Raw genomic sequence first — 26,625 nt, forward strand, 5'->3', positions numbered from 1 at the left:
AGAGGGAAACTCCATTGAGAAAGCGCCTTCATCAGATTGGTCTGGGGGCATTTTCTTAATTACTGATTGATGGCGAGGGCCCAGGTATACTGTGGATGGTACCACCCTCGGGCAGGTAGGCTGTGTAAGGAAGCAGACAGAGCAAGCCTCAGAAAGCAAGCCACTAAGCAGCATTCCTCCATGCTCTCTGCTTCAATTCTTGCCTCCAGGTTTCTGTCTTGACTTACCCTCCTGAGGGATAGCCATAGGCTATAAGGCGAAACAAATCTCTTTCTCCCTAAGTTGCATTTGTGTGTGGTGTCTCTCCCATTCATGGAAAGCAAACTAGGACAGGGTGCCTCTCACTACACTGCAAGAACTTTTCTGTGCGTGCTTAAAAAGAAAAGGCCGTCTTCTACATCACCATGAATGTAGCTTTCCAAATGTGAATGAGACATTTAAAAGGCCCTAAATACTTCAAACCAAACATAGCCCCACCCAAGAAACCCCCCAAATTCAACCTTCCCTCAAAAAAAAAAAAAAAACTTGAAAAGGATTTTTTATTTGCTTTAAGGCTTTTTTGTTTTGTTTTGTTTTGTTTTGTTTGAGGCAGGGTTTCTCTGTGTAGCCCTGGCTGTCCTGGACTTGCTTTGTAGACCAGGCTGATCTACCTGCCTCTGCCTCCCTGAATGCTGGGATTACAGGCATGTGCCTCTGTACCGGGCTGCTTTAAGTTTCAAAAGGTATGATCCTATTGCTTTTCAAGAGTTTGTTATCAGTCAGTGTACCCTAGGTTCTGGTGCAGTGAAAACTAACTCCCAGATACCAGTGACTAAGAAAAACAACACCCTTGCCTTAGGCCCATTGCCAGTTGCTAAGGGACTGCTGATCAGTCATGTGCTGCCCAGGCTGGTGGCCGAGCTGACATTCTGAATTGCTGCTCCCCTGCATCCCATCACCACGGTAGAACTATCTGTGTCCCCCATCACCACAAAGGAGTAGAGAATTGCATTACCACTTATTCCCGGAAGTAAAGACAAGTAGGAATAGGCGAAGGCCTGCTAGAATAACATTAGCACCCCCCGCCCCACCAACGCCAGGCAAGTACAGCCCCTGTGCCGACATATGGTGTCTATGCCTTATTCTCAGGTACAGGTAGACTTGCCAGGATGAGAAGGTAAGGTCAAGTACCACAGATACCACCACAGCCCGGGGCTTCTAGTCAAAGGCAGAGCCTTTACCTCTGGAGAGAGAGTGTTTGAGTGTGTCACTTGGCACGTGACTCATCTACACTCCAGCTCGGTGCCCCTCCCACTGCAGATGCTACTCCCAGGCAGGACCTGTCTGTCAGGCTGCGGCACCTCTGCCCCTGAGGCAGCCGTCTGTGGGAGGACAGAGCCCAGCACAGCTGCCTGGGTCTCAGGAGCTGCCTTTCCGGGCTGGCTGATGTGACTGCTCAGGAAGTACAGGAGCCCAGCTGTTGATCTCAAGAGAGATATGGCGAGGGAAAGCCAATGATGCCTCTCTCTCCATCTGCCAGGGAAGAGCACCGATATCCCTGGAGAGTTCTGTTGACCAGCCACAGTGAGTAGCCTCACATCCTCCTTTTTCCTGTGACCTCCTGTGCTGAGGAATTTCAGAAACGAGCAGCTAACAATGGCAGCATAGCTGGGAGGCTTTGGTCTTTGGGGCCTCAGTTAATAACACGTACAGGTAATGAGTACCAAGAAAGCATTTGGTGACTTTGAAGCTCTATTCAATAAGAGCTCCAGCCTGGGGGGAAAAACTTGCATCCTGGTTCTGTGCTCTTCTCACCCCATCTAGACTTTAAACTATAGGAATCAGAATGTCTGGACAACTGATTCTGTCCACAACCCCTGGTGATGGCCATGTGATTAAACGCAGATGGTCATGAGAGCTTGTCATTTTCTCCCATCAGATGCTGTGATGTTTAATAACCAACTTTATTATTAAAGTTTCTCCAGCTTCAAAATCTTCTTGATACCAGAGGGCAAGTTCTATACCTCCTCAAAAAATCCTGAGGCCCCCATAGAGACTGACCCATGGGCCAGGGAGCCTGCATGGGACTGAGCTAGGCCCTGCGCACCTATGTTACAGTTGTATAGCTTTATGTGGGACTCCAGCAGTGGGAGCTGGGGCTGTCTCTGACTCTGTTGCCTGCTTTGGGGACCCTTTTCCTCATACTGTGGAAAATAGGGGAGGATGCACCTAGTTTTAAGGCAGCTTGATATGCTAGAGCTAGTTGATATCTTTGGGAGGCCTGCCCTTTCCTGAAAAGAAGGAGGAGTGGATGTGGTGGGTGGAAGGGGAGTTGTGGGAAAGTGCTGGGAGAAGAGGAGGGAGGGGAAACTGCAGTGGGGCTGTGAGATAGATAGATAGATAGATAGATAGATAGATAGATAGAGATAGATGATAGATACATAGATAGAGATAAATAGGTGAGAGAGATAGATGATAGATAGAGATAAATAGATGATTGATAGATAGATAGATAGATAGATAGATAGATAGATAGATAGATAGCCTGTAGCCCCACCAACTAACCCTAGGCACAGCCAGCTCCTAGACTTTCACTGAGCTAATGTGAACTTGAGGGAGGGTTCTTATGGTTTAGAAGGCTGTCTTTAGAGAGTCGCTGCTCTTCTTTCACCATGTGGTCCCAGGGACCAAACTCGGGTTGTCCTGTCAGCAAGTGTGTTTATCCGCTGAGCTTGCCAGCTCTCTTTACCTTCATACTGTTTCCTAAAGTCGTACTGTGGTTGATTCCTCGCTTTATGTTTTCCTTTACGGGAAGGAGGCTCTGTCAGTTGAGTGCAGTTTTAAAAGCAAGCTTAATTTTTATTCAGACTGTTTACTTTTTGAATTTTGACAGAAGGTTTGTTTCCCCGTTGGAAAAGGCTTATTTGCCTGAAAAGGGAGCCCAGTTCACATTTATCTCTCGTTATTCTTGGCTTATTTCATTTACTCTGTCAGAGCTGATCTGTAATTTTTTTAAAAAAGACTTTTGACTTCTTAGTAGCTCAGATGAGTGGCCGTTAGTACACTCAGCAAATGGTTTGTCTTACTGGACTGCAAGCCTTGCATTGTGAGTGAGTGAGTGAGTGAGTGTGTGTGTGTGTGTGTGTGTGTGTGTGAGTGTTTGTGAAGTGCGTTTGCGTGTTTATGAGCATGTGTATGTTTGTGAGTATATATGTGTATAGGTGTGTGTTTGTGTGTGTGTATGTGTATATGTTTGTGTGTATATGTGTATGAGAGAGGGAGAGGGAGATGGGGGGAAGAGCTCAAGTGTGTGCACATCTGTATGTGGCTTGCACAGGAGGCCTTACATTCATGTGGAGGCCAGGGATTGACACTGGGTGTCTCCTATTACTCTCCACCTTATGTTTTGAGACAGGATCTCTCAGTACTGGAGCCCCTGGGGTCCCCTCTGTCTCTTCCCCCCAGAGCCAAGGCTACAGGTGCTCACTCCAGTACCAACCTTTTACATGCTGGGGAGACAAGTCAGGTCCATGTGCATGAGCAGCAGGCACTTTACTGACTGAGCCAGGCCCCAGTCCCCCGGTGCTGCATCTTGAGCCTTTATAGATTGTGTTCCAAGGTCAGGTACATCCACATCCCTTTCCAGCCAGATATGCAGAACTGGAAGTTACTGCTGGATAAATGAAAACTTGTAAACAGGAACCAGGATTGGTCTTTCTAAATATGGAGCAGGGCACAGGGAATGAGGTTGGGAGCAGTTTTCCCTGGGTCTAAGCAGTAATGGGAGTTATGGGGGTTCCGGGTCTGTAGAAAACAGTAGTACAAGTGTGTTTCAAATGACATTCTCTTTCTTTCTTCTCTCTTTCTTTCTCTCTTTCTCTCTCTCTCCCTTTCTTCCTTTCTTCCATCTTTCCTTCCTTCCTTCTTTCCTTCCTTCCATCCTTTCTTTCTTTTGTTCTTCCTTTCATCATCAGTACATTCTGGAAATTTTAGACCACTAAGTGTTAATGTGCTTCTCCTTACTGGGGCAGGCCACACCCACTCTTGCCACTGTCCCTTGGGTCTTTGGGTGAGATGTGATTGAACTCAACAGTGGAAACTAGCCTCAGCCCATCTTAGGTACTTCTGAAAACCTACAGGTTAGGAGGTGGTCTTGGGAATATACAGAAATTGTTATTTCTAATTGTCCCTCTTAACAGATTAGCCAGTACATAGCCATGAGTAGACAGGGACTTGATTTTATTTTTAAAGATTTTTAAGTTAAAAAAAATTCAACATTATTTATTTATTTATTTACCTATGTATGTGGGTGTTTTTGCCAACATGTGTGTCTGCGCAATAATGCGTGTGCCTGATGCCTGCAGGGGCTTGATGAGGGTGTTGGATCCCTTGGACTGGAAGTTTTGATGGTTGTTAACTGCCACGTGGCTTCAGGATTTGAACCCAAGTCCTCTGAAAGAAGAGCCAGTGTTCTTAACCCCTGGGCCTTCTCTCCTGTCCTGATTTTTTTTTTTTTTAATGAAAGTTGTAGAATCTTACTGGCTCTGCATATTATTCTTGTTTTTTTTTTTTTTTTAATGCAGCAAGCAAACTCCTGAACCACTCTAGCTTGAGTGTCCCAAAAGAACTGTGTCGTGATGCTGGGACATTTTAGAGAACCCAGGGCGTGAAAGACAGTGGCCCTTCTCTCGTTTTTCACTTCTGTTTCCCTTGTGGCCTCTTTCTGGTTTTTTCTTCATTTTCCTTCAGTGGATGGATCGTTCTCAATGACTTCTGATTAGCATGAATCCCGGGGTTTCCCCTCAATCTCATATGTTAATATCAGCTGGGGGTGCTAAAAGTTGGCTCTTTTCTAATAAATGCTAATGGCAAGTGCATTCAAGGTGCATCCTCACACTTTCTCTCCAGTTTGGCGGTCTGCGTCACGTAGAATGAAGGTGTTCTAGCTTGCTTTCTCTTCCTGTGATAAAGTACCAACCAAAACTACCTTGGGGGGAGGGGAGAGGTTTATTTGGAAATAGGTTATGCACTGCCCATCATCAAGGGAAGTGAAAGAGAAATTTCAAAGCAGAAAAAAATAGACAGTGGGAAGAAATGCTGATTGTTGGCTTGCTACCCTTGGCTTGCTCAGTTCCTTTTCTCATTCAGCCCATGGCTTCATGCCCAGGGATGTGTTATCACTGCCCACAGTGGGCTGGGGCTTCTTGTGCCAATTAGCAATTAAGACATGGCCACGAGCCAGTCTGAGGAAGACAACCCTTTAACAGAGATTTGTTCTTTCCAGGAAACTGAACTTTGTGTCAAAACGACACAATAACTGACACAAAAGTTTTACAGAAGATGTTGGTGTCTGAGGCTTACTTCTAGATAGCCTCAGTGAACTCAGGCCCCAGATGCGGGTATTTTCATGAAAGTTTCTCCCGGAATCTTATTGTGCAATTAAGTCTGGAATCACTGTGTTGAGCTTCCATTGTGTTCTCCTTTTCTGGATTAAGTGAGGGAAAAATTCTTGAGCTGAGGGCTCATGGGCCTGGTGAGGTCAGGTGTTGTTCCTTAGTTCAAAGAGCTGGACCAAGCTTATTATTGTTCACGTGGCTGCACCCATGATAAATATGGAAAGGGCACGCAAATTCCAGACAAGTTTGGCTGAGATAAAAACATGCCCAGGCAAGTAATTGTTAGTCATAATGATAATACAATAATAATAACAGTAATAACCCTACCAGGAGACTAAACTACTCTTCTATCTTAAAAGGAAGGCAAACCCTGAGCAGCTAAACTTGAGAACATCTGGCCATTGGTCCAGCAAAGTCCTTATTTGTTATGGAGATTATTTTCCCCCAATTATATCTTTGTATGGAAAGATTGGAATTGTGAGAATGAATTCATGTTCATTAACAGGAAAGTTGTGTAGCACAAAACACAAATTAAATGGATTTGGCAACAAACCCTGATCAGAATGCTCCTTCCAGATTGCTCTGCATAGAATAAAGTAAATAAGTAAGTAGTCCAAAGTGTTCTGCTCAGCATAATGTCCCAGTTGCAGCAGGTATCAAGTTGGCCCCAGGATAGGGTTAAAAACAACTACATTTCAGGTTGGTGAGGAGGGTGAAGGTCCTTGTTGTCAGGTCCAATGATCTGACTTCAGTCTCTGGAACCCACAGTGCAGAAGGAGAGAGCTGACCCCTGCAAGTTGTTTTCTGAGCTGACACACAGACACAGAGATGGGGTTAGAGAGAGGGAGAGAGAGAGCGATGCAACCCCTCCCATGTCCTCAAAGCAGCAGACCTGAGGAAGGACATGAGATGAGAGGAATTCTCCTCTACAGCGATGAGAAGTGCCAGAGACGGGCTCCTGACTCAGACTCTGGCCACCGAGAAGACAGAGTCAGTGTGATTGGTGTGCACTTGGCTGCCAGAGGTGAGGGCAGGAGCAGATGGTGCAGTGTGGGCAGAGGAGGACTGGGCACCGATGCCTAAAGACCAGCTGTGACCGTGCTTCTTGTTGACACACCGTGGGGGCTCACCTCTAGCCCAGTGAGGGGCATCGTGTCAGGGGAGAAGGCAAGAGGGAAAGAGGGGGGAAACGGCGAACTGATGAAGACCCAGTTCATACCGGGAGTCAGCAAGCTGCCCTTGTAGGGGCAAGTTTTCCATTATAGGCTCAGGTTCCAGAGCTTTTTGTGACAGTGCCAAACCATGGCTACATCCATGCCCGGTTAACTTCATGCCTGCTAGCCATGGTCCTAGTCTGTGTGCACTTGTCTTAAGTTTAGACATTAGGTTCTGCTTCCTTACACACTGTCCTATGCAGGAAACTCTGCTTCCCTTCAAGATGTTGGCGGGGCCTTTGGGTTCCTATGCCTCATTCAACCGAACGCCATGTAGCTTATGTCTCAGTTGTCCGGTGTTCTTCCAGGCAACTTTCCAGGGAAGCCATTTCTTCCTCAAGAACCAAACTGTAGTCAAGTCCCACTGTGAACCAGAAACAGTGATGGGGGACTTGGCAGGATTCTCAATCCATCAGCGGCAAAGAACTGGAGAAAAATTCAGCGTTTTTAGACATAGAGATGAAGAGGGAAGAGATGTTAGACAAGAGCGAACGTGGGCCCAGTGAGATACTCTGCAAGGCTGGACACCCGAGTTTGATCCTGTTTGAACACACCTGTAATCCTAGCACATGGAAAAGGGAAAGACCGGAAGTTCAGGGTCATCGTCACCTATATTCCATTTGAGGATAGCCTGGACTACTGGAGACCCTGTCTCAAAAACATAACTTCATGAACTTTATATACAAATTAGATGGAAGCCAAGTGACACTGATGAAAAGTATCAACCTAAGAAACATTTGAGGCAACTCAACAGTTGACTTTGATAGAGAAACACAAACAGAAAGACAATAACTGTAAGAGTTCTTCTTGACTGTCAACTTGAGTAGCTAGAGAGACATCTGGGAAATCAGTAAAGACACTTCTGAGTGCCTCTGTGAGGACTTTGTCAGGGATGATTGACACTTGAGCTATGGGAAGACCCACTCTGGGCATGGGCAGCCCTACATCAGGCTGGAGTTTCTGATAGGAAAGGGGAACAGATGGAGGAAGCACCCAGGTGAGCTGGGTCCTTGAGCTGAGTCATCTGCTGGGACCCTCTCCCATGAGCTTGTAGAAGATGGGCTCACAGCAGCACCTCACCAGGCAGCTTCCAGGCTTTCAGCCTCACAATGGGCCTCCATCCTTGGTCCTTCTTGTTCTGTAGATGTGCAAGAAGGTCTATAACTCCTCTTCTGTGCATGCATGCAGATAGGGAGGCTGTTCTTTCTTTTCCTCTGCAGACCCCTGACTAATACAATAGAAGTATGAAATTGATAAAATAACTGAAAGCAACTACAGTTATAGTCTCTGAAAAACCAGAAAATGTAATTCACACACACACACACACACACACACACACACACACACACACACCGTGCGCTCACATGCACACAAGCAGAGTTGTCTGAACAAAGACAATGGAAGGGAGGATGGTTTACATTAAAAAAAATGGACAAATGTTGAACACCCAAATTAGTCTCCATGGCTGTTATCTTTGATAGCTTGTGTGTGTGTGTGTGTGTGTGTGTGTGTCTGTGTGCATGTATGTGTGTGTCCTTCCTCTCTCCCTCTCTTCATATTGATGAGGAGTAGTGAATAATTATTTAAGGTTAATTACTTTATAGATAAAAAGAGAAAAATTCCCCTTGGGAAGTGTCTCTTTCCTCCCAGGTTCTCCATATTGGAGACTCCTCTACTTTACTCATACTGTTTTTTTCTTTTGTTACCTGTAGTGTGTCTGTGTGTCTGTGCGTAGTACATGTGTGTGAGTGAATGAGTGTGTATATAGTGCATGTGTGAGTATGTCACATGTGTGGGTGAGTGTGTGTATGGGCACACTCAGAGACGCACATGCACGGGTGCATCTGGGGGTCAGAGGTCAATGTCAGGCATCTTCCTCTGTGACTCTCCAACTTAACTTTGAGACAGGATCACTTACTAACCTTGGAAGCGGCAGTTTCAGTGAGACCGATTGGAGAGCCAGCCCCAGGGATCCACCTGTATCTGCCCCTCCAATAATCAGCCACCATGCTGGGGATTCATCTGGGCGCTAGCGATCCCAACCCAGGATCTCATATCGTGTAGCATTTTACCCACTGTGCAATTAGCCCTGCTCTAATCTGCCACCAGTGAATTCGGCTGGGGAATTCCACTGGAAGCAGAGACAAGACCATCTGAGGAAGTCAGTGTCGTAGGGAAGAATAGGATTGGGAAAGCTGGCCAGAGCCTCCAATTCCATGGGCTGCATGTACGAATATGTTAAGGCTCTAATTTTTTTTTTTTTCAAATCCAGGGCTAGGCCTAGGGTCCTTACTTCTACCAGACAAGGAAGTCTCACACTTCTCTCTCTCTTTCACAACATATCCTGAATGTTCAACATAAAATTTCTTCAGCTGGGTGATGGCTACAGTTTGAATGTCCTGCCAAAATTTTCATTGACATAACCTTTAAAGTGCATAGCGGAGCCTCATGACTGGATTGAGACCTTTGTCTTGGAACCTTGCTTTCCTGTCTCTCCTGTGCTTGCCTCTCTGCTAAGCTCTCCCCAGAGCTCAGAACAGGCTTTGGACTGGTACTTTTTGGACTTTGTGACATTTCTGGAGATTCTGTCTCATCTACAGTGAGTTTAAAAGGAGTGAAAAGAAAGTAATATTTAGGAATTGTGCTTTTTTTATGGCATTCTACTCCATTTCAGAATTTTTAATAAAAATCAAATTTTTATTTATGTACTTGGTGTGGAGGTCAGAAGGATAATTTGTACAAGTCAGTTTTTTTTTTTTTCCTTTCCACTGCTTGAGTGGGTTCAGGGAACTCATGTCTGGGTTCTCATGTTTACATACCAAGTATTTGGCTTGACTCAGCTATCACCCAAGCCCTAAATTTTGCATATGTTATTAGGCTCTGTCCTTGTAGCATCTGGATGAGAGTAAATTGGCTTTGGTTTTGCGGTGACTCATAAGGTAGTTGATTCTCAGGACACATCCTGGTCAGTGCCTGACATAGATGCCCTGTGTATTGCTCACCCTGTTTGCTGTTTGCATCTGAGTGTTTATTTGCTTTCAGCAAAGCCTGTATGCTATTCTCCAGGGAGCAAGTCTTTATCTGAAATCCCAGGCCCTGGGCTGGGCACCAAGGGCTCCACCATACTTTGGCTACCTTGAAGAGGGTAAGGGAAAAGTCATTGTTAATTAATCAACACTTATTATTTGTGTATGTAACTACCTACCACACACCCACGGCTTTTGACAAGAATGCAGAGGTTGAGGCCCTGGCAATGGGGTAAGCATTGGATATTTGAGTCACACCTCTGTTCTGCAGTTTGTCCTTCTTTCTGCTTCTGAACCTTCTGCTTTCCTGGCACCGAAAAGAGGCTGCTGAGTGCAGTTTATTAACCCGGAACCCACCAGGAGGGGAACGCTTTCCTGCAAGTCCACATTAAAACACACTGCTCCGCTTAACGAATGACCGGTTCTATCAGCAAAATCCAAGAAAGAGTCAACTTTAGGAACTATCTTTAACCTTGAGAAGATGCTCAAGAAGGCACACACACACACAAAAAAAAAATATTGTGTGGCATTCTGTTTTAAAACTTGAGGCAAGACAGCATTCCAGAGTCTGGTTTCTATGCATGGCAAGGTGCTCTTGGGAAATAAAGATGGTGTTGGAAGGTTCTGGGCTCTCTAGCAATGGAACTATCAACAGGCCACCCTGCAAAGTCTAATGAAGGTCCCAATGAGAAATGTTTCCACACGAAACAGTGATTATTTTGCCACGCATAGAAACATACATTTAGTAATAGCCCAAACTATTTTTTATAAACATTACGCGAACTCTAACTCTTTGAAAGTTAAAGCGAACTGGGTGGCACACAACTTTACTCCCAGAACTTGGGAGGCAGAGGCGGGTGTAACTTCGTGAGTTTGAAGCCACAAATGCATGCACAGCTTTAATGTTTCGGCATTACTAAGTGCACTCAAAGCCATGCTGGCCTCAGAGACGGCAGACAGGTCACTTTCACTCTTCCGAGTCACTGTCTAGTTGAGCGACTTACGTTGAAATAAAAGATGTAAAAATAGCTGTGACTTCACTGGAAATTATGTGCCCCTCTGCATTGCTACTTAAAACCAATGGGGAGTATGTTTGCCCTTTTGTGGAGGTGCCATAATTGTACTGATAGGAAGGTGAAAGGCGTGCTGCAAATATTTTGCACAGTCATTGGATATTTAGTGGAATTTCTTCTTGATTAATCTTTTAGATCAGAAAACGTGAATAAAAAAGCTAATACAATTTCATTGTTTAAGTAATGACATTTTAACATATGCATAATTGGGTGGAAGAATTCTTTCTGGTTAAAGATAATCAAGTAGCAACAAACAAACAACAACAAAAACTATTGTAATAGCCCAGGGGCTTCTCAATAACAGCCAAGTCTTCTGAATCTTATTCTATTATCGATGTATGCATGTATGTATGTAATGTATGTATGTATGTATGTATCTATCTATCTATCTATTATCTCTCTAATCTATCATCTGTCTCTCTATCCATCTGTCATCTATCTATTGCCCATCATCTGTTATCTATCCATCTATCAACCATCATGGTGGGAGGGGTGCATGCCTTTGGGTACATGTAGGATCTTATTTTTTAAAAGCTTTATCTGGACATATATTAATTAGGCATAATAATGGATTTATATATGTAATTTTCATTTATGTATTCAACGAATTCTGATCATGCAAAGATTTTATTGAGGAGGCAGACATCTAACGTCTTCCAATTACTGTCTTACTCAGGATGAAAACACTAAAATTTAATGATAATGTTTTCACGTGAGTCCTTAACATTGGGTTCTATACAATCCTCTGTGGCCTTTATGCCAGTTGTCAGCTCTTCCCACCCACCTTTCCTTCTTCCTTTCCTCTCTTCATACCCTCTTTATTCTTTTCTCTTCATCTACTGCGTTTATTTCTGGGTGTATTGTGTGTCTATCACATGCCAACGTTTTTGGTGATGGCATGCAATTGGTTCAATTTTGACATTTTTCTGTTAGATAGAACAAGATCAGTTGCAGAAACTGCTAGTTATGAAGACACACCTCTGGGGTTGAGGCAAGGAGAGATAATAGGATAAGCCTAGCACTTGTTCTTCAAAGGTATTTCTAGGCCAAGCTTATCCACAAGAATCCCTGCTCATCTCCTGTAGCCGCCCACACAGTTCTCAGCCCTGTCTAACCCAGGGAGTGAACTGTCATCCCCACTCCCTGAGCACAGGCTGTTATTTGTTACAGCCAAATAACAAAGGCCAAGTGAAATCCATCAAGCAGCTTTGTTTAGAGGGATTCCCATGTAAGGCGTGCCATGCAAATCAACAACAGAGAACAGGGCTAGCTCAGCCTCGGCCTGAGTCTGCCAGTGTGGGCTGATGCTTCCACCGGCAGCCTCGTGGTAACGCTTGTGGTGGGGCACAGGGCCGCCACTGCCGACCAGAGAGGTCCACTCAGATGACGCTGGATACAGAGTCAGTTCTCACAGATGGACTGACACTTCCGACTTGGAGACATTTCGCCTTTTCATTTATTCTTACAGAAACAAGCCCATCTGCTGGGTGGAAGACAATGATTCCTGCACTTTGGCTGTCCAGCTTGGTGCTTCTTTTGCCTACAGAGTCGGGCAGGATATTGTGCCAGGTAAAAACAGGGGGGAGTGGATGTTGATCTGGTCCGGAGAGCAGATGGACGAAGAATCCACCAGTTCCACCAGCTGTGTTGTCTGAGAGCTGAAGCATATGGGGAAGGTGGGGATGGAGTGGGTGGGCACCAGCTGAAGGAAGGACAGTGACAGGGGACGGAACGACCACCTTGCTGTGAATCTGTTTTACATTAATTTTCCCTAGTCAGTTCTGGAATACGATGGAGCTGAGATGATTCAAGGGTAAGAGAGCCACACTCCCCGTATTGTATTCTTGGGTAGTTCATCTTTCACCTCCTATCGAGGTGGTTGCTGTGTCTTCAGGGCCTTGAGCCGTAGAGGTAGCGAAGGGTGCCACAGTTAATAGGCGATTCTACTGACAGTTAGGGGACACAAGGGGGCATCTTCCCATTCAAAATGGCAATAGCATTTCCTTTTGGAATCTTGGCGGAAGAACAATGGTGGAGTTTAAAGCAAATGACTCTTAAATTTAGCAGGGGCAGTGAGCACCGTGGCTCTTTGTGGTATATGTTCCCTCATGCCATACACCTCCATAATTTTCCTCTTATTTCTTTAAAATAAGGTGTGAAGAAGCATTGGGAAAGTGATGGTTTTTAAAACATTTTGAGAGTTTGGGGGAAAGGGTGCTACAATTTGACCGTAAGGCCTGGAAGGCAGCTTGGAGACAAACTGGTGACGCTCTCATTCCTCATGTTATAGACAGGGAGGCTGGGGCCAGGGCTATAGAGTGTGGTTCATATGAGATAAGGAACTGACCAAAAGCCTCCTTGGGAAGACCTCCCCTATCAGTGGGCTAGGGGAGGGGCATAGGGGGGGAAAGAGGGAGGGAAGATGGGACTAGGAAGAGATGAGGGAGGAGACTATAGCAGGGATACAAAGTGAATAAGTGATAAATAATAATAATAATAATAATAATAATAATAATAATAATATAATAACAATATATTTTTAAAGCCTCCTTAGGAGAGATGATTTTGGAAGTTCTCATCATGAGTTTTCCAAACAACACTTCCTGTATAACGAGTTTGCCCTTTTTCTTTTTGACTCCCCCTTCATCCCAACATTGAGCTGAAATCTGGTGTCTGGGAGAAATTAGAGATGCTTTGGGAAGACCTTTTGCTGGGGTGTTCTAAGGCAGCTCAGCTTGGTACTATCTTTTGTTTTCTTGTCTACAGTTTTCAACAAAATGTGGAGTAGGCAGAGCAGGGGAAACAGTTATTATGGTTATTGTTGGGGTCACCCTACCAGGAACATTTCATCCTTATCTTCTCAAGCTGCCAGGTTCTCTCCCTCTCCTGACTGGCCTATGAACCAGGAAGCTCAGCGGTTTGAGTGGGTCACAGTTTAGCATTTACTTTTTGTGCAGTATGAGGTTGAGGAATGCTGGTAGTTGGAGCTAAAATCACCCACTTTAGGTGCTTTCTAGACATGAACTGACCAGAGGGACCAGACATGATGTACCTCAGAAAATGATCTGGGTTGAAGAAAATCTGGGTTGAATTTTCAGAACGTTGCTGTCAACAGCACCCCACAGCCTCTGGCCCACACACCTAATTAATCAGCTGCACTTTTTTTTATAGTTTGTTTACTGACAAGAGATTCTTCATTGGTGTTGACTTTGGCATACTGTAGATTATGGCCGTGTCAGTATAAGTTTGGGGTGACTTTAGAGGCTTTTACTTCCTGCCATATATCTCCTTTACCTATTGAACCTGGAAATGGTCTGACATCTAACCTTAGGAAAGAGCCATGCTTAAGCAATCAGGAGAGCAAAATTCTAATCTCAGGAATAAGAGGAATTCCCCGAATGGTCTTCTTCAGGTCACCTCACCTACGTCAATCTCTGCCTGCTTATTGGTAAGAATAAGGAGGTTGGACTAGGCTATCTACACAGTCTTCAAGATCTCTAAAATGTTACTGTAGCCTTTTGGTTTAGTGGAAGCAATGCAGCTTTTGGATGGAAACACTAGGGATTTGTTCCCATGAATAAAAATGAGAAGCCGTCATACACTGGTAAGTCTAAGGGTATTCTGCTTCATGAATTCCTCAGCGATTCCATCTCAGCTACTGAGAGACCTCAAATGCCCAATTCAGATTCTCCAAGGTTTTATTTGGTGGAAAAAAACATTGAGTATTCAATCTTGTTTTTTGATAACATAGGAAAAAATAATATTGTTAATAAGAGAATAAAATGAATCTCATGTGTAGGTCAAACAGCAATGTCCAGAAATAAGAAGACTGAATTTGCCTGTTTTCCTATACACATTAACATATGTATGCCTGCGTTTGTGAATACTTGCATACTGACATGTTCTTACACAAGTAGACAAGACCTTGAGTTATTTACATTGGGGGATAAAGTAAGACATCATACAATCATGTTTCTTTTTTTATTATTACCATTTATTACAATTTATTCAATTTGTATCCTGGCTATGGCCCTCTCCCTCATCTCCTCCCAAACCACCCTCCCTCCCTCTTCATCCCTTATGCCCCTCCCCTAGTCCACTGATTGGGGAGGTCTTCCTCCCCTTCTCTCTGACCTTCACCTATCAGTTCTCATCAGGACTGGCTGCATTGTCTTCTTCTGTGATCTGGCAAGGCTGCACCCTCCGGGGCTAGATGATCAGAGAGCCTGTCACTGATTTCATGCCAGAGAAAGCCTCTGCTTCCCTTACTAGGGACCCCATTTGGATACAGACTCTATGAGCTACATCTGAGCTGGGGTTTTAGGTCCTCTCCATGCATTATCCTTGGTTAGGGTATCAGTCTCTGCAGACCCCCAGGGCTCAGTGTTTATGGCTCTGTGGTCTCCTTTTGGTGCTCCTGTCCCCTCCAGGTCTTTCTCTCTCCCCCTTCTTTCAAAAAATTCCATGCCCTTGGCCCAAAGTTTAGCTATGAGTCTCAGTCTCTGCTTTGAAAACTCGATCAGTAGTGTCTTTCAGAGGCTGTCTGTGCTAGGCTCGTGTCCTATTCCCTGTCTTCTCCTGCTTCCAATGTCTATCGCGTTTGTCCTTCTGAATGAGGTTTGAACATCTTCCCTAGGGTCTTCCTTGTGGTTTAGTTTCTTTAGGAGTATAGATTTTAGTATATTTATCCTGTATCATGGGGTTAATATCCACTTATGAGTGAGTATATACCATGTATGTCTTTCTGCTTCTGGGTTACCTCACTCAAGATTATCTTTTGTAGTTCCCACCATTTTCCAAAAAGCCTACAGCACCCGGTATTCCCAGGCGGTCTCCCATCCAAGTACTAACCAGACCCGACCCTGCTTAGCTTCCGAGATCAGAGGAGATTGGGCACGGTCAGGGTAGTATGGCCGTAGGCCACAGTCATGTTTCTAATGAACTTAAAGTTTAATGGAGAAGATACCATGAAAAAGGTTAGAATGATAGCAGGACAGATGAGTCAAGGTTGGCTCTGTAAGCAGTGTTGTATGGTAGTGTGGTTGACAAGTCCTTCAAAAGGCAGAGGGGAGGTTAGGCCACCTAGAACTCTGTCTGAAAAGATTGCTTTGAAGGGCGAAACATGAGCTTGATGTAATGACTATTCAGTGTCTGTATAACAGCAGCAGCCAAATCACAAGCAGATCTCACACTTCTCGGGGTGGCCTACGGGTTTCCCACGTGTGAACTCATTTATTCTGCAAAGACAGTAATGTTTGCTCTGCTGCCGATGGAGAAACAGAGGCACAGTTGAACTTTCCCTCTTAAGTGACAGTGTCAGGATTTGAACCCAGGTTGCCTTTTCCCAGATGTCACTCTCTCAGGACAGCCAGCTCTGCATGGGTAGGTGGGATAGGGAGTGAGGGTAGGGGACACAACTCCCTTGCTCCATTAAAGAAGAGTAACATAAAGTACAAAATGCAAAATGAAAGAGAATGTTTTCTTAGAATGAGAAAAAGAACCAAAATAAATTTCAAACAGAATTACTAATGGGATTTGTATCCAGAAATTACCCAGTAGTGCATTCCGTAAAAATAATACTGGTAATAATTAATAATTTATGAGATAAAGCTGCACTTGCATTTTCTTACATATTAGTGAACTCATAATTTTTTCTATGTGTAACAATAGAAAGATCCTTCTTTCATTTAAAAAATCTTTTTATTAACATTTATTTTTTGTATTTGTGTGTTTTTTTCTGTGTGTACATTTGTGTACCATGTGTGTGCCTGGTGCCCTGGAGCTGTAGTTACAGATGGCTGTGAGCTTCCATGTGGGGTGCTGGGAATTGAACCAGGGTCCTCTGCAAGAACAGCTGGTGCTTCTAACGGCTGAGCCATCTCTTCAGCTCCCCAGTCTTTCCCTTTGCAATGCATTCTCATGTTGTTTCTAGTCTGGAAAAACACCGTTTAGTTTTTCCACTTGTTATTAGCAGTGCCATGTAAATATGGAAGATTGCTATGGAAGTTGGGGAAACTTCCCTTTTCTTTCCAAAGAGCTGCAAGATGTCAGGGCACGTAACCTTTGTTGTTCTGTGGCCACCTGTAAATAAATTTAAATCAATGAAGTTTAAGCATTGACATTCTTACAATTTAGAACCGACTACAAACTACGTAAGTATATCCAATTAAATACAATGAAATGTATTCCTCACACAACTTCTTGTGTGGATTTCATTAATGCATGCACCACTGTACTGATGCCCCAAACAGGATAGAGTGTGAAGGGGCAGGGGTGGGATAGAGTGACAAAAAAAGAACATTGTCCCAACAGATGGCAGGCAGTTAGAATATTTTGTCTTTGAAAATTTGATAAAGATGATCATGTGAACATGTGCTCATGTGGCATGACATTCTCCCAGGGATCAGTGGGGCCCGTACAAGCGAAGTAAGACATCATTAGCTCTCTAGTAAATTTCCCTCTGCCCATAATGTAACTTCAGGGCAGGCTATGGACTGTAATGATATTGAATTATGAGTGGGAGGAGAGGACAGTCCCTCTTCCTGGCACTGACGGGAAAAGTGGAAGGAAAAAATCACTGGGCCATTTGCAACAGCTGGGCTTTCAGTGGCTGCGTTTGCATCACAGCTGACTCAGATGTGGTTGTTTGTCTGTGACTAAAAGGAACCAGTGGTGTCCCATGTTGCCATTTGATTTTGCTGTCAATTTTGATTTTCTCTTTTCAGGCCACCAGCCAAAGCAAGGAGAATCTGATGTCCAGGACACATGGTATGTTGGCAGCAGTTACCAAACGCCCAGAATTTGGATGTCTGTTGTGACATCAGGCCACCCTCTGCCCTTTTCGATAGTGCAATGAGAGATGAGACACCTTGATAGATTACGTTTGTATTTTGATAATTTACCTGCAAATCCATCGTGTCTTTGGCCCCAGCAATATTCATCTCTTCCCTGCATCCTCTGCTGCACCTCGTCTCAGACTTCTTTGCTGTAGAATTCTCATTGGCCTAATTCAAACCAGCGCAGTGACAGGAATAGGTTTCACTGACCACGAGGCTTGCTAAGAAGTTCTGGGTTGGAAGTCTCTTTGGCAACATCAGGGAAAGAGTGGAGTACAAACTAGAGCTGACCTGGGTTCCTCTGGGACCATAGGGAGGTCTTTAGGGGTCTTTAGGGGTCTCTATGGACATGGGAGGGTAACTCAGACTCAGGACAATAAAAAAGAGCCTATGGACTCTTTTCTCCTACTTAATGGGAGGAGTTTACACTTTAGTCAGTTTTATACATTGGAATTCAGCATCCGACTCTATCAGAAACTTCAGTACCGTGTTTCAGAGCTACGTTATTATTGCTAGCACATCTTCAATTATCTCTAATTTCACCAAGAAAGGATACCGTACAGAACTGATGTGCCTCCGCCACAGTGACACCTTACTAACTGGCTGATGCAGCCATAGCTTCAGATCTTCCTGTGTGATATGGGTGCCTTTTATTTTCCCAGCTGTATGTGATGGTGCCTGTAAGAAGAACGAGAACCCCTGCTTTCAGTCATGTCCCCCTCACAGTGAGGGCAACATAGAATTTGCCTGTAAGGCCAGGAAATGGCAGAAAGTCACCGAAACCTGCCACACCCTTAATGCCCTCAGCATCTTGGAGGTAATGTCCTTTCTTCTGTGTTGTGGATTCTCACGTGGGCTCTCTGAGCAAAGCAGAGCTTCAGATAATCATATCACTCACTCAGGGGAAGAGACAGGCTTCCACAGCAGCAAAAAGTTGCTTGTCCGTGGATGCGTAAGTGCATACCTACAGCCTCTCTCTTCGCTTTGGACCTCTGAAAGTTAGCGCAGCGGATCCCTCCCTGCTGCATGAAATGTAGGATTCTGATCATTCAGACCGAGCAGAGAGAGGGTTGTCACAGTCAGCTTCCCCATCTTTGCCTTCAGCCTTTAAAATAACCCAGATCTTTGGTACCCACAGTGGGCTTCACTGACTAGTAACACGGCCCCCCAACCATGTTAGACCCATGAAATTTAGGCTGCACCTCAGACTTCAGTTGACGAGGAGCTGTGGTTCTATCAGGGTCTTCATAAGATGTGGGTGCCTGCAAAGGCCTCAGGTTTCCTGGAGCTGGAGTTGTAGGCAGCTGTGAGCTACCTGATGTGGGTCCTGGGAACTGAACCATGAGTCCTCTGTAAGAACAGTGTCCACTCTTAACTACCGAGCCAGTCCTCCAGCTCCTGCTATTTTTAAAAAGACACTGTGTCTCTTGGTTTGCCTCTTGGGAATGTAAAAATAAGTGGAAAGGCAATAGCGATCCATGTAAATATACAAGATATACATGAAATGTATAGTACAGCAAGTGTCTGAGGTGACATGTTAAAGAAAACAGGTGCTGTTTCAGAAGACAGGGTTAGGGAGCCATCAGTTGGGAAATTTAGAAGTATTTTTTGCCTCGTACCTCTTGGTGTTGGTTAAGTTTTTCCACTCTAGATGCGATTTTGAAAATGAAAAACAAAACAAAACAAAACAAAAACAAAAACGAAAGCATATTATGTGATATAGAGTTGTACAATAAGGGTCTTCTAAATTCTAGCAAAAGTCGCTTTGTAGTTAACACCAACAAATAAAGGATTTCTTTACTTTGGTTCTGTTTCAGGAGGATATAGAATTATATTCACTTCAACATGCAGAATCACCTATACAAGTACAAGATTTTCGTATACAACCTGAAACCATAACAGATATATTGATGCAAAAATGTCCAGAGGATTTGTCTTGTGTGATCCAAAGCATTCAGAAGTCTCCCCAGTTACCAGGAAATATTGCTATTGTGGTTCAGCTCTTACATAACATCTCAACAGCTCTATCCAAAGATGTTGATGAGGAAAAGATGTGGGTGAGTGGCCTTGCATACCCAAGAGAGGGTTATCCCTGTGGGGGAAGAGACTTAGGTTAGTTGGATCCCAGAGCTTAAGAACCTTATCCCACCTCAGTATTTCTAATGTCACATATAGCAAGTGCTCAACGAACCTCATGGAAGGAAGAATAGTAAACAAAAGATTAAAATTAACACATTGGGTCAAGACCCATTAATACAGAAGGCTTATTTGGTTATGTGATCGGCTTCTCAGTATCTATCTATCTATCTATCTATCTATCTATCTATCTATCTATCTATCTATCTATCTATCGATTGACTGATTGATTTTATTTCCCCAGAGTCTGGGTCTGTGATGGGTGGAGGATGTAAGGGGCTAAGACCCTAAGAAGTTGAGCCTTTGAAGGGTTGACTCTATGAGGGGAAAATTCTGTGAAGGTTCAAGGCTGATTCTATGACTGCTGGAGTCTTTAAAGGTCAAGATCTTTGAGGGATTGAATCTGTTCTGTGAGGTTCTGGACTCTCTTAGGGTCCAGGGTCTGCTTTTCTGAAGCATATGAAAGCTACTGATAATATTTAAGAAGCATTGGAGGTCGAACAAAAAGGACTTGTGAATTTGAAGAAGTCACTAAAATGGAAAACAGTTGAGTGTAAAACAAATGGCCAAACCTTCGAACTACACAAGTGTGAAATGAAACTGGATTCATTTCTTCATGGGTTTGATGCTTAAAGTAGAGAGTAGTAAAGGGTGATTCAACCTCAGGCCAAGTTCCAGTTTTCAGCATATTTCTATACAGGGTCCCACAACATGGCTGTGCTTTACAGATGTCAACTCCATTATGGCTATTCTGACAGGACTATTAAAGGATGGGGTTTGTCCAGGTGTGTGGTGGAACTGGTGGTAGAAATGAACTTCGTACCTTCAGTTTGCTCAGGAAAGCGAATAGGATTGAGCAACTAGGAGGAAAGCAAGGCAAGGAAAAAGAGAGAGTGTGTGTGTATGTGTATACACATGTGTGTACAGGCATTCATGTGTGAAGGTTAGAGGCGGATGTCAAACGTCTTTTTCAGTTCATTTCCACCTTATTTTTTTAAAAAACAGAGTCTCTGGCTAACCTTGGAGTCTCTGGCTAACCTTGGAGATCATTGATTTGGATATACTGACTGGCCAAATGAGCTTCTGGGGTCCACCTGTCTTTGCCTCCCCAATGGTGGGATTACAAATGTGCCACAGGGCTCATCTTTTACATGGGTGCTGGGGATCTGAACTCGGGCCCTCATGCTTCTCGAGCAAGCACGTTAAGGACCGAGCTGTTTCTGAGCCCCTGTCCAACCTTCCGATGTGGTGAAACAATACTGTCAACCACAAATGTGTTGTGCTTCATTATTAGCTATTATGGGATGCATGCAGCCTGTGGGCCACAGGTGGGACATGTCTGCTAGTAAGCGTAAGCTCTACTGGTCCAGCAAGTCACCCAGGGGTTCTGTCAAGATACTGAATGTGACCCGCTGAGTTTGCGGTGGGGTGTGACATCCTTCGTTTCTAAGGAGGTCTGGGGAAGCGCCTGTGCTTTGTAGAAGAAAGTCTTACAAGTGTTGGGGGTCTCAAAGAGTGGCTCGCTACTAATGCCAGTTCTTCTTTGGCAGAGTTACAGCGCCATGGCTAACCACATTCTTGACAGCACCAGCGTATCAAATTGGACCTTCGTCCAAGACAAAAACAGCAGCTGCGTCTTGCTTCAGTCAATCAATTCATTTGCAAGCAAGCTATTTCTGAAGGAACATCTCCTCAACATATCACATGACTTCATCCATACCATGGGTACCGTCATGTCCAGGGGCAACCCTGGGAAGAATTTTACGTTCTCAATGCGAATTAATGACACGAGCGATGAGGTCACGGGGAGGGTACTGCTCGCCGCTGAAGAGCTTCAGAAAGTACCTTCTTCTTTCCAGGTCATCAGCATTGCTTTTCCAACCCTTGGGGCCATCCTGGAGGCCAGTCTTTTCGAAACCGTGACTGTGAATGGGCTTGTCCTGTCTGTCATTTTGCCTAAGGAGCTTAACAAAATCTCATTGATATTTGAAAAAATCAGAAAATCGGAAGAAAGGAAGTCCCGGTGTGTGGGCTGGCACTCCTTGGAGAGCAGATGGGACCAACGTGCTTGTAAAATGATTTACGAAAACTCCCAGCAAGCTGTTTGCAGTTGTTGGCCAAACAAGTCATTTACCTCTTTTTCCATTCTCATGTCACCCGACACCTTGGATAGCCCGGTTCTAATTTATATCACCTACGTAGGCCTGGGCATCTCCATCTGCAGCTTGGTCATCTGCCTGTGCATTGAGATCTTGGTCTGGAGCCAAGTGACGAAGACGGAGATCTCGTATTTACGCCACCTGTGTATCGCCAACATCGCTGCCACCTTGCTGATGGCTGACGTGTGGTTCATTGTGGCTTCGTTCCTCAGTGGCCCAATATTACACCACAACGGCTGTGTGACCGCAACATTTTTTGTTCATTTCTTTTACCTGTCTGTGTTTTTCTGGATGTTTGCCAAGGCTATCCTCATCCTCTATGGAATTCTGATCGTGTTCCATACACTGCCCAAGTCATGCCTGGTGGCCTCTCTCTTTTCCGTGGGCTATGGGTGCCCCCTGCTCATCGCTGTTACCACGCTTGCTGTCACAGAGCCTCAGAAAGGCTACCTCCGGCCTGAGGCCTGCTGGCTTAACTGGGACCTGACCAAGGCTCTCCTGGCCTTTGTGGTCCCAGCTCTGGCCATCGTGGTGGTAAACCTCGTTACAGTCACACTGGTCATCATCAAGACGCAGAGAGCCACCATTGGCAGCTCCATGTTCCAGGAAGTAAGAGCCATCGTGCGGATCTGTAAGAACATCGCCATCCTCACACCACTGCTGGGGCTGACCTGGGGCTTCGGAATAGCCACGGTCGTTGATGGTCGTTCCCTGGCCTTCCACATCATCTTCTCCTTACTCAATGCGCTGCAGGTAAGCCCAGATGCTGTGATGGAGTCTGAATAGACCGAGCGTGTGCAGTGGTTTTGTGATCAGGACCCTAGGCATCACGCTTCATTCAATTAAATAGACATGCGTATTTGTTTCAGAAAGGCCCACACTTCAATTCTTCTTGTTTGTTTTTGTTTTTCTGTGTAGCTTTGGCTGTCCTGGGCTTGCTTTGTAGAGCAGGCTGGCCTCAACCTCACAGAGAGCCACCTGCCTCTGCCTCCCCGAGTGCTGGTATCACAGGCGTGTGCCATCGCTCCAGACTCCTGTACCTGAATTCTGACTCTCTTATTTACTAAGAATATGTGGTATCATCTTTGCATGCTTAGTTTTTACAAGCATGGAAGAGAGTTTTTACATACTGGAAGAGAGTAAAATGCTGCCACTTTCTAGAGGTGCTCAGAAAATGAAATAAATGATGAATGCGAAAGTGGTTAAGTTCAAATACTAAATTTAGGTACCAAAGACCATGAACAGCTGTTAATAGGCTGGGACTGTTTGTTTGTTTATTTGTTTGTTTTTGAGATGTGTCATATATCCCAGGATGGCCTTGAACTCACTATGACCATGTACTTCTGATCTTCCTGTCTCCATCTCCCAGGTGTTGGGATTGCAGGTGTGAACAACCATGCACCATTTCTGAGGGCCTGGACGTTGAACCGGGGGTTTCATGCTTCCGTTACATTTTCTGCCACTTAGAGTTTCTAGATAGCAGGAGGTAGTAGGCACCACCTTATTTGGACAAGGCAAACGATACAAAAAGGCTTTAACGGCCTTTTTTTTTCCACCCCTCTCACACTTGATGGATTAAGCAATGTTCAAAGTTTCATGTGTATCCTGACTAAATTCTGTATGCTACCACAAATACAGACTTAGTACAAAAATTGAAAAGTTACGTAGAGAATTATGTACATTGCAGACATGTGTGCCTCCCACATATTCCATTTGAGGTGGTGCTGGAGGTCAAACTCAGGGCCTCTAGGGATTGCTAGGCGGTGCTCTATCCACTGAACTACATCAGAGCTTAAAGTCGTATGTCCTTCTTTCACTAGCCTAGTGTATAGGTCTATTTAATGTTTGGATAGTACTTGCTATTTAACATTTTCCTTCCTGATTGGAATTACATTATTAAATGTGAAAATTGCAATTAATTAGAAAGAAATCTGATAGTTTCCCAAAGAGCTAAACATTTGTTTTTGGAGTGTATAAAGTAGCCAGTAAAAGTATTTTCAAGTACATGTTCTACCTATTTGGTAACAGAGACTTAAAATCAGTTATCTACTAATTTTTTTCTCTTTAAAAATGTGAATATAAATGACATTTTGTAATAATAACTTTGATGCCTTGAGGAACGGTAGTAGGGCATGTATAACATTTTAAGGATTTTTTGTTGTTTCCAAACAGGGTTTCTCTGTGTAGCCTTGGCTGTCCTGGACTCACTTTGTAGACCAGGCTGGCCTTTAACTCACAGGGATCAGCTAGGCTCTGCCTCCCCCAGTGCTGGGATTACAGGCGTGAGCCACCATGCCCAGCTTTTGCTTAACATTTTAAATCTTGGTTATTTTCTATATTTCTATAGAAAGTCTAGATTTATAGTGATGTTAGTCATTATCAGTTCATTGCACGTCTTTACAAAGCTAGTCTTCAATGGGACTGAGGTAAGACCCCAGTGTTTCTAACTTTCAGCTCAGCACAGCCCCAATCTACTCTTCATAAACCCTGTCTTAGTTAGGGTTTCTAGTGTTGTGAAAAGACATCACGACCCCAGCAACTCCTCTAAAGGAAAACATTTAACTGGGGCTGGCTTATGGTATCATAGTCCATTATGGTCATGGCAAGAAACATGGCGGCATGCAGGCAGACATGGTGCTGGAGAAGGAGCTGAGAGTTCCACATCTTGATTTGCAGGCCTCAGAAAGAGACTTTGAGCTCATCAGACCCTAAAGCCCATCCTCAGGGACACATTTCCTCCAACAAGGCCACACTTACTCCATCAAGGTGACACCTTCTAGTAGTGCCGCTCCCTATGGGCAAAGCATTCATACACATGAGTCTGTGGGTGACGTTCCCATTCAAACCACCACGAACCCTTAATAAACCCCTGTCTCACGCCACAGCAGTCCCTCTCCTTGGTCCCCCCGGGCTATCTGACTTTTGTTTTGGATTGGACTGTGAGCACTTGTGTTTTGAGACTGTGGCCACTTTCACTTGTAGTAGGATCAACTTGAAACTCAAATCATTTTCTGCCTTGACGCCTGTCAAGGAGAAGGATGAAGTCATTGAGGCACCAGTACCCATGAGGAAGTGGGCAGCTGCCAACCAGTGTGAGTGAGGGCTAAGACACTGAGATGGGAGAAGGTAATGCTATACTGGCCGGCACCGGCTTATGGAAACTGACTTATATTTTAGGAATTTTGTTAGCTCGTTATATACACAGCCATCAGTGAAATTCAGATTTACAAGGGTTGTAGTAAATAAAAAGTATCAGGCCAATGCTTATTATTAGCCCTATAATTATTTTGGTGGTATTATTTAACCTGCTGTCACAATCAATAAGATGTAGACACCTGTTAGATTTTATAATTGCCTTATTTACCTCGGGCTGGGCAGATAGTCAACTCTATGCTATCTCAATAACCTCCTTATGCATCTCCCATCCCCCACCCAATGCCATCTGCCTTAACCATTCCTATCTTAACCATCTCCCATCCATAATTCCGTAAATACTTGCTTATCCTTCTTCTAGATCGCTCCTTCCATCTATGCCACTTACAGAGTCCTTCCTCCAGCTATGTGTCTTTTTCTCCATGATAAACCATCCTGGCATCCTCTTCCTCTCTTCCTATCTCTCTTTCTCCTTCTCATGATTCTCCTGTCCCCCAAACCCAGGAACCTTAGCCATGCCTACCTCCTTCTGCCCTGCCCAGGTACAGGCCTTTTTTAAATTAATCAATTAGGAATAATGTCTTAGGTAGGTTTACATAACAAGGATAGCTGTACCCAGGCAGTAACCAGATCTTGAGGGCCAGCAGTTAGCATCAAAATACAAGCATCGAACCAATCCCCAATATACAAGGGTATGGATTAGATTGAAAACAATAGTCATGCATTTCCAAAACTTCTTTGTTGGTCTGTTTTGATATACTCTTTATTGCCTATCACTGAATCAGGGCTTCCTTGGGAAACTCACTGAGGGAAGAAAGGGAACAGAAGAGAGGGATCCAGTGAGGCCAGCAGCAGCAGAGATGGGGCTTAGAGGGAGAAGAAGGTAGAAGTGAGGGGCAGCTGGGGCAGCTGGAGCAAAAGAGGCAAAGCTTTTCCCGACTCTAGTCCTGCAGAAATATCTCCACTGATTAAAAGTCTGCCCAGCCTTTTGGCTGTGGAAGTAATAGCATGGAGCTGGTGGCTGCCTTGGGTACCACAGTCATTGCTGCCACTCTTCTTTCCCGTGTTTATCGAGAGCTGTTGTGGGCTGGGTGGGATTTTGGGACAGCTTCTTCTCCTGAAGATATTTTAGTAGGAGAATAAAGGATTATACACTAAAACCTCAACCTTATCCGATGAAGCTGTGCTTTGTCCACTAAAAGAAATGGGAGGACTCTTCTCCTGCCGGTTTTCTTTTTCAGGTTTATTTTCTCGTATCTTCTGTGCTAGATACTGAACTCTTGAGTAAACTCTCTACAAGGTGGCAGAAACTAATGAAAAGTGATTTTAATGGAATATTTTAATGTTGCGTATTTGTGGCTATATAGACTCAGGGTGGGAAATAAAGTTGTGAGGGCTTGGTATGTGGTTTAGCGGTAGAGTCCTTGCCTCTGGGATGCCCAAAGCTCCTAGTTCAATCCCCAGTACCTCCTCCACACAAAGAAACCACATGAAGTTATTAAATAAATGCACATCTGAATAGAGAATCAACACATATTTGTTTTGTGCGTATTATTACTATTATTATTATTATTATTATTATTATTATTTTTGAGACAGGGTCTCCTTATGTAGTCCTGACTATTCTGGAACTCTCTCTGTAGCCCAGGCTGA

The 26,625-nt window shown here is 44.3% G+C and overlaps 1 protein-coding gene and 1 non-coding gene across 4 annotated transcripts in view; one reads left to right on the forward strand and one right to left on the reverse strand.

Moving 5' to 3' along the window:
* Nucleotides 1–1,390: 1,390 nt before the first annotated feature.
* LOC110556564 (adhesion G-protein coupled receptor F2) overlaps nucleotides 1,391–26,625 on the forward strand; it is a 38,163-nt gene continuing 12,928 nt past the window's right edge. The window contains exons 1-6 of one of the 3 annotated variants that reach the window (XM_021650409.2): nucleotides 1,391–1,563; nucleotides 12,157–12,257; nucleotides 17,414–17,456; nucleotides 18,187–18,341; nucleotides 19,342–19,581; nucleotides 21,211–22,572. In XM_021650409.2, coding sequence (XP_021506084.1) covers nucleotides 1,494–1,563; nucleotides 12,157–12,257; nucleotides 17,414–17,456; nucleotides 18,187–18,341; nucleotides 19,342–19,581; nucleotides 21,211–22,572 — 1,971 coding nt within the window. In that variant the 5' untranslated portion in view covers nucleotides 1,391–1,493. Of the gene's footprint in view, nucleotides 1,564–11,995; nucleotides 12,258–17,413; nucleotides 17,457–18,186; nucleotides 18,342–19,341; nucleotides 19,582–21,210; nucleotides 22,606–26,625 lie in introns of those variants that run through there. The other 2 variants (XM_060369700.1, XM_060369701.1) reach the window with 2 other exon arrangements.
* On the reverse strand, nucleotides 15,491–15,609 carry LOC132648431 (5S ribosomal RNA). Its single transcript, XR_009586833.1, has one exon. It is a non-coding gene; the product is annotated as a 5S ribosomal RNA (ribosomal RNA).

Source organism: Meriones unguiculatus, chromosome 16 (assembly GCF_030254825.1).
Source record: "Meriones unguiculatus strain TT.TT164.6M chromosome 16, Bangor_MerUng_6.1, whole genome shotgun sequence".
Classification (NCBI taxonomy): Eukaryota; Metazoa; Chordata; class Mammalia; order Rodentia; family Muridae; genus Meriones; species Meriones unguiculatus.